Genomic DNA, 8,900 nt, shown 5'->3' with positions numbered 1-8,900 from the left:
TGAGACACTTCTTAGTAAGGGAAAATAAACTAAATATAGTTGTGTGATAACATTAATTTTTAATGATAATATAGATATATAGTACAATCTTCATACCAGAAAACATTCATCATTTAATAACTGTAAAAGGGTATACTTTCATATTTCTAATACATCATACTAATCATAACTGTCTGGTATAACTAATAATACTAAAAACATACCTAGGATGAATAGCTAACTGATGTCATGTATTACCCCCCATGACAGGTTATGCAGCCCGAAGGCGGGACCCGAAAATGGCTGGTCGACCACTGCTAAGTCAAAAATGTCTGTAAGTACGATGGGCCCGCCACACCCTAGTTCGGACTACCAGGTGGACGTCTACACTCTACACTGAAAGCCACATCGACTATCCATCTCTCACCCTCTCGTGGGGTGGTTAGCACCAATCTGATCATAGATATCTGATCTATAAGCTACGGTACCGTGCTCCTGAACTGAACTAAACTAAACTAATATCCGGGTTATGATAACATATAATACATGATAATATTACGTTTAAGATGAATGGATTGATAGCATTTTCTATAATTTCATAAATACGACCTCGTGCCGAACATTTCATAAATACGGCCTTGCGCCGAAATCATACATAAAACACGGTCTCGCGCCGAATATCTCATACATATCATTCTTAATAATAAATCAATTATCATATATTTTCAACATCATTTGTACTATAATAAATCATATTCCTGAAAACATGCTTCATTCATAACATAGTCATATCATAATATTTCACACGTAAAGTAATATTCATGCCACACATTTGTTGTATAAAACCATACATTGTATTCTAAAATCATAATTTATAGCATCTCATACATATATATACATTTCAACATATAGTAGTATTTTTCCCAAATGTGCATTTCTTTTATAATATACAGATATAATACATGCTTTGCTGAATTTACTGATAAATAATAATAATTTGTGTGAAAAATAACTGTTTTAGTTTATTCCCTTATCCGGCTACTGATAAAAACCCCTATAAACTCTATTCTCACACCCGTAGGATTTCCTATTCAACACCCTGAAATCAACAACTCGCAAAACTAAATTTTGGTATTTTCATGTGAATATCATTTCCTATAACTATAGTAGGACCAAATTTGGTATAAAAAGTCTTACCTCAACTCAGGGATGAATTTTGACTAACTTCCACCAACGATCTGCTCCGACAGATTTGGAGAGAACTTCCTCAGGAGCGTCGTGGTGGCCTCAGATCGTCGATCCGGCGAGTAACGAAGTCAGAATTGAAGAGAGAAGGGAGAGAAACCAAATGGAGAGAGAGAGAGAGAGAGAGAGTGATTTTTTTCTTAATCTCTGCGTTAAAAATCCAACTTTTCTATTTATAGAACCGGATTCGTCGACGAGACATGTCACCTCGTCGACGAGTCCTGTGGAAAGTTCGTCGATGAACCTGCACCATTGTCGACGAATTTCAGACTTCCAAAAATCCTCGCTCGGTATCTTCTCGTCGACAAAACTTGGATTCATCGACGAGGCCCTCTTATATCCTCGTCGACGATTCTCCTGTGTTCGTCAACGAGGACCTGATTAATTTTCTTCTTCGACGAAGTCTGCTGCCTCTTTCTATTACTGTTTCCATTTCCCTTCCTCTTTATTATTTAAATACCATTATTATTTGGGTCGTCACATTTTATACACCTTCATCACAAAAATCCAAATCACTAATAAGAAAAAATATCACTAATATTATATTTAGAGAAACCTCAGTTTTGAATTTACAATGAATTTGAATAAAATGTAATATAGAATTTTCTTTAAAATTTATCGGAATCCACCCAAGTCTAAATCCAAAGTCTGAAGTCTATGCTTCAAATGCAGCATAAAATAATAGAAGCTTCAAAATAAGAGCTTTAATCCATGTGCAGTTAACGTCATCATTTTAGTTTACTAAAAGAAAAAACACATACTCTATATTTGTAAAGACTTTGGATTTGAAGTTGCATTAAATTTGGATAAGATTGTAACACAAAATTGTATTAATTTTTTTTTTAATCCAAAATCACTCAAATCCAAAACTAAGGTCCAAAACCAATGCTCCCAAATGCAGCATTACTTTCTCTAAATTTGTCTAAGTATGATTTATTATATCATTATTAGTTTCCTTTTTCCCATGTTCTATGTAAAAAAAAAACCCAAAATCGAGAGAGAGGCCACATAATAGTATGAGTTTGGGTCAAGCAAATACATCAACACAGTACAAGGCAGAATTTCTTGAGAAACACTGAGTGTGTGTCGACTGAGAAACATACCATTTGAACCATTCATGCATTGACAACACAAAACCATGTATGAGAACAAAAAACCACACATTTACATCACAAATTCCTCGAGAACTTTTGTTTTAACCCTACACAAAATGAACCAAAAACTATACAAGCAGGGCTACAAAAAAACATTACCACATACACAAACATGAGCCATGGCCTGCCAAAAAAGTACTAATGGCCCTTTTCCATCAAGGGTATACACAAACATTACCATATATACATATCCTACCAACCAAAAAGATACACTACCCATCTTCTTAGTCAAATGAACCCTTCAAGTGGGTATATCAAGTGATCCACAATAGTCATCCCAGTTGATATGAAACAAGGGGTCGTTTGGCAGTGCATTTTTCATCATTCCGGTGGTTATCTCAGCCATGGATTCATCGGCCAGGGAAGGGCTTGTATAAGGTGGCAAAGTCACATGGTAGTCACCATCTGTGTTCGGGGGCATGTCATTTTTGTTTGCATTTGCTTTCGCATCTTCCCCACTCTGTCGAGATAGTTTGTAGATGGCCATTTCCTGCTTGTATCTTTCCTTGTCCTTCCTACTTTCCTCAATGTATGGCTGTAAAAATTACCCAGGGAATAAAGAAGTACTAATAAGTTTTGGATTTGGAAGTTATTCATGAAGATCAGCATTTATGTCCACACCAATTTGCTAAAGCTTAGCGGAACTTGAAAGCCAAGAAATGGAAAAGAAACTACAAATGAATGAATCCATTACTTTTTCTTACTTGATTATCAAGGAATATGAGTTAGAAAATATATATAGATATATATAGTAAATCAATGACTAAATTTTTTCTTCTACAATTCATTAACATTTGATTTTTCTTAATGATTGAAACTTCAGAAACAACAGTCCATTCTATCCAAAACAAGAGGAATTAGTACGTCAGTAAATATATTGAATCAATACGTTGGCAGCTGGAATTGGAAAGAATAAGAAAGAAAAGTTCTAGGTAGTTTACCTGTCGATCATTCCCGGAAAGATACCTCCATGCATCAATTGCCTGATCCCGGACATTTGCACCGTGGATCGTTCTCAAGTTCTCTCCTTGCAACATTTTCAACCTCAAACATTCCTTCCTCAAGAAGATCTGGTATGCAGTTCTTAGCCCTATTGGAGCATTCGGATCTTTCTTTGTTTCTCTAGTCTTTGAAGAGATTGGGGGAGCCAGCCTCAAATCTGCATTCCTGCAACCTGCTCAAATTCTCAAACCCATAAACTTAATTAAAATTGCACAAAAACAATTCATATGATGGTTGTTCCACATACACGTATGGCACGTAACAAATGATTGTATTTACAAAAAATCCATTTTGCCCTCTAAGGGACATTACAATGGTTCGAGCCTGAGCTTTCATTTTGCAAGTCTGAACATCAAGAGAAGATGAAGGGAAATGGCATCAGTGATACCCTTATTGTGCAGTCCAAGACCAATTAAACCTCCATGGACCATTAAAAAGAGGGAGAAAAAAGTGATCTGTTATTTCTAGGCCAAGGAAGGGCAAATAACAAAAAATAATAATAGAAAATTAGTTATTCACCAAGATTTAAATATAGTAAAGAAATAAATTGATTTATCATCTGTGACATCTATCCATCCAGTGATTCTGAATAAAAGAAAAAATGCACTGAACAACCATAGTGTGAACTAGTACAAATGTCCATATGGCTTGGATTAGGAGTAAACTGCACATCATCGCACTCCTTGGTCATCTTAAGCAAACATTTTAGCTTTCAGCAAATGCAGCCACGAGCCGGAAGCTTTTGCATGGGTTTACCTGGCTGGGTTTGGGGATGGGTTGAAGCTGATGGAAGAATAAAACATGGCTATCAGACTATCTCATTTTGAGAATCCAAGGGAAAATAGCATATGAAACAGTTTCCTGATCACGTACCGTCTCTGTTTAAGCGCATTCGTGATGGGAACATATATATTTCTCTATGAAGTACAAGTAAAAACCATGAATATGATGTCTTTCAAAATGTCTGCATCACAATGAAAGTAATGCACTTTGAATATTACATTGTGACCTCTGGCACAGGCCACTGAAAGCAACGCTTCCAACAATAAAGCTATTCCGATTCTCCTAACCACAGCAACTTCAGCTACAGCTTAAAAGCTTACGACACATTGGAATAAACAAGAGTTCAGGGGTTTATTAGGCCTAAAAATGAGCTTCGGAGAAGGAAAAAGCATCCATGATGAGAAAATAAGTAGGATGTGTACCCATGTATTATTATTCTAAAAATTAATAGAGGAGTTTCAGAAAAGATCCAGGAATTTGTCATGGTGCTGCCATCCAAGTTCATGACACTGAAATTTTCAACAATTGGCTTAAATAGTAAAATGACTATTGGAACAAAAACCTTCCCTTCCATTGATTTCAGCAAGTCCCGGATGATTAAGCCTGCGACCTAATCGCTCATTAATTGACTTATATATCCTTTTTTGTAGCTTAAAATTTGACTTACAGATCTTATTATTTGAGATGAAGAAGAATGAAAAAACCTGTTAACTGGCCAGAATTGTTACTGCACTTCCTTTTCCCCATGGGACCATCCTCAATAGTAGAATTATCAACCGACAATTGAGAACTGTCAGAATGCTTCCACTTCCTCGTTGAGCTCTCTCCAACATCAACTGTATCATCTGCAGAGATTATCTTAGCAAGCCCAAATCCATGTAAAGGTCCAATCACTTAATTACATCCTAGTCGCACGATACAAATTGAGAACGAAGTTATAGTACAGAGTTAAAAGAAGCCTCTTGCAGTCTCAGTGCCTGTCAAATAACAAATTCACCTCAAAGCTTAAGCCCAGAATGGTTTTTAATATTTTTTAATAATTTGACAAGCCCCCAATCCCAATGCCCATTGGCCTTGAAGAATGGAGAAAACACAAGTCCACTGTGCCTATTGCTGAAATTTTAGCTTTAAGAATTGAGTGGTAAGGGCCGAGCTTTAGACCTTTTGGAAGAAGAGGCTCTCGCGTCACACCAAAGAATTAATTTACCTAAAAGCTAAGTTACAAGTTCAACAGGCACACCTGAAGCTGCAGCTGATGTCCTGTAGAAGTACATATGCTCAAACTTGTATAGAACATTTGCATAGAGCTTTTGAAGTTGAAGAGGCAACTCGGGAATGCTACTGTTTAAGTTTAATGCAGACACAAGATCATCCCATTTTCCATCTTTACTTACCTGAAAGAAACAATGAATGGGAAAATTAATCATGAATTTAAGAAAGAAAACAATCTAATTAAACAATTACTCTATCAACTAATATAATAATAATAAGGTCATTTATGATGGGGAAATATACAGGATTCACAGAAATTTATCCTGCTTAAACATAAACAGGCTTGGATTGAAAGAGAAGAAAAAGATAACAGAAAAGGTACCTGGTGGAATCCTCCTCTTGCAGTAACTTCATTGTAAAACAGATGCAGATCCAAGATTGTTTTCCGGAAATCGAAGCTGCCCATTAATATGTATTAACAAGCTGAATTATATTTCATTAACCAAATCTTGAATTCTCTCTCTCTCTCTCTCTCTCTCTCTCTTTCTCTCTCTCTCATACACAATTCCATTTTCCTGTTTTTGAATCTTTCTCAATAGCAGTTCTAACTCCCAACTCAAATGAAATGTTCTCTCCCACCACCCACATTTTAACTCAAAACTCTTCCACTAAGTGTAATGCCAAAAACAGAGAAAATTAGCACAAACACACACAAACGAAAGAGAGATAACAAAAACAACTGCAATTTTTGCTGCCAAAAGTACTATATACCAAAAAAAGAAGTACATTCAAAGTGCAAACAGAAACAAAACATAGAAAAGCAAACATGCACAAGAGTAACAGGCATACGCATAGATGGACTAAGGTAATGGACACAATTTTTGCTTCCAAAAACAAGAAAAGTACTTTCAAAATGCTATTGGAAAAAAAAAAACACAAACATAAACATGCACAGAAACAAACATGGAGAGAGAAGACGAATAGGGTATTAATGGGTCTTTGGAAACAGCAAAAACAGCTGCAAATTTGACATTCAGTACTAAGAAAATGTAGCTCTAAAATGTTGAATTTTTTTATTAAAAAATAAATAAAATGTAAATATTTTTCATAATAGAGACTAAACTCACAGCAGACAGAGCCCAGATAACTCGTATAACTTGGTAAGCTTCTCGTAGAACTGATCGGAGCTCTGCCCAGAAGCCTCCATTGGAGGGCTCTTCTCTTTCTCTTCTTGCATTTCCATCTCCCTGAAGAACCTCTCAACGGCTTCCAATAGTTGCAAGCTTGAACGCTTTATGGCCTATGGATTTCCCGCATGCTTGAGTTGAGCCTCCGGTACCCCTAACAAGATCTCGACACATCAGCTCCAGACCCACCAAACTGTTGACGTGGCAAGATCAAGATGGTGGGCTTCTGCTAATGTGTAATCCATAAATGATCTATATTCAATGTGTTAATTTTGTAAATGTTAAACATGTTTCTAATGGGTACCACATTTATTAATATTAGCTTTTTTATAAAAAATAATATTTAATTTGTACTACAGCAAATACTTATTACAAAAAAAAAATATTTTTTATAATTATTTAAAAAAAAATTATATAAGTAAATTTTCAAAAATAATTTGATATTAATTTTTGGCTTATAAGTGAAAATGCTTATAGGTGAATTTAATTTTGTAGATACAAGAAAATTCGATTGTAGAAACCTGAAGAATTATAGAATTAAGTAAATAAAAGAAAGGAGAGAAAATAATTTTTCAAAAATAACTCAGCAAGGTCTCGTCGACGAACGCAGAGCGCTTGTTGACGAGCAGCCTTCTTGAGCTCGTCAACGTGAACTCGTGTCTCATCAAAGAGAACTTACCGAGAGGGGTTTAGCAAAACCTGAAGTTTGTCAACGAAAGTTACGAGTTCGACGACAAACTCCCTTCATAGACTTATCGACAAGATGATGTGTCTCATGGACAAATCCATATTTTATAAATACACCAACCTCGGGATTTCAGCGAAATTTTCATGCAGCAATTTTCTCTCTCTTTCTCTAAAATTGTCTCCTCTACCTTCTCTCTAGATTTCCAGCTTCGTTCTTTGCCAGTTTGATGATCGAAAACCGCCACGCTACTCCTTGGAAGATTCTCTTTAAATCTGCTGGAATAGTTCGTTGGTTAGGCCAACTTGGGCATTATCCCAAAATCTGGGTAAGTTGGTTATTTTAAGTTTTATAAGGTATTTGGTATTTCTGAACTGAGAAAAATATAGTAGGTGGAATAATACTGAAGTTTTGTTGGAAAAAATGTAAATTTCATGGTGTTGTGTTGGGAACACCATGGGTGTAGATTTGGATTAAATTGTGGCTTCTTAGTAAGTCAGGTAAAAGGATAAATTAAATCAGTATTTTTCATGAAATTATTATGAGATAAACTGCACTTATTTTCAGGAAAATATGTATGATATAGAACTATGTTTGGGATTACTGCTGTTGAATAGAGAAATGATTTGAACACATTTTATATGAAAATATAATTTCAGAACAAATAATGAGTTTAGAAGGCTATTTACATTTGTGCGGCATGAGTATAATATTTTTATGAAAATTATGTTATATTAAAATATTATGATTTTTTCCAAGATAAGCATGTTATAACAGTTTTCAGGAAAACCATAAAAACAGTACGGGAACTATGGTTTTAAGCATGTTATGTTAAACAGTGCAAAAATTTCATGTACAAGTATGTTATGATATGCTGGCGCAAATGCTGTGATTTTTACATTATGAAATATGTTGGCGTAAATGCCATGATTTCACGTTATGATATGACGATGCAAATGTCGTAATTATGCATGTTATGTCAAGATTCAAGAAAATATTATCATGTCATATTTTACTCTAAAATATGAAACTGCTATGTTTTAATATCATGAAATGTATTATATGATATCAGAACCCGGATAGCTTAGTTAGTTTCACGAAGCACGATATCGTAACTATATGTTCATGATTATGAATATGTTAGTGCTACCACACATCTTATGTAGAGTGTGGGAGATGGCAGTTGACGTGGCTTTATGAGAGTGTCGTAGTTCCCCTAGTAGTCTAACACAGGTGGAATAGGCCCATCATACTTACACACCTATGTTTGACTTAGCATGGTCGGCCAGCCATTACTAGGTCCTGTCTACGGACCGCACAATCCTGTCATGTGGGGGCTAAGACATGACAACAACTAACTATCTATCCTGGGTAATAATTCAATATGGTATGGTTATATAAGATGGTTTTTCAGTATAGAAATTTAGTATGCTAAACTATGTTATGTTAAATCATGTTTTATTCAGATATGATATAATTGTTATACCAGATATGGATTATATACTGTTTATATGTATAAGACAAAAAATACTCATGTAGTCACACACTGATATTACTTTATCTCCCTTACTAAGAGGTGTCTCACCCCACCATTACAAACATTTCAGGAAATCCAGACAGACAGGAGGACCGAGCTCCGCAGCAGTAGGGATT

The 8,900-nt window shown here is 35.3% G+C and overlaps 1 protein-coding gene across 1 annotated transcript; it reads right to left on the bottom strand.

The window, feature by feature from the left end:
- Positions 1–2,365: 2,365 nt before the first annotated feature.
- On the bottom strand, positions 2,366–6,630 carry LOC131153519 (high mobility group B protein 10-like). Its single transcript, XM_058105867.1, has 6 exons — positions 6,503–6,630; positions 5,758–5,833; positions 5,404–5,557; positions 4,868–5,008; positions 3,320–3,552; positions 2,366–2,913 (listed from the first exon to the last, which is right to left on the bottom strand). Exons 1-6 carry the CDS (start codon positions 6,616–6,618, stop codon positions 2,620–2,622), a joined length of 1,014 nt encoding a protein of 337 aa, XP_057961850.1. The 5' UTR covers positions 6,619–6,630; the 3' UTR covers positions 2,366–2,619.
- Positions 6,631–8,900: the final 2,270 nt, after the last annotated feature.

Source organism: Malania oleifera, chromosome 4 (genome assembly GCF_029873635.1).
Source record: "Malania oleifera isolate guangnan ecotype guangnan chromosome 4, ASM2987363v1, whole genome shotgun sequence".
In the NCBI taxonomy this organism is placed as follows: domain Eukaryota; kingdom Viridiplantae; phylum Streptophyta; class Magnoliopsida; order Santalales; family Ximeniaceae; genus Malania; species Malania oleifera.
The sequence above is the reverse complement of the archived record's forward strand: the minus strand, read 5'-3'. Positions and strand labels throughout refer to the sequence as shown.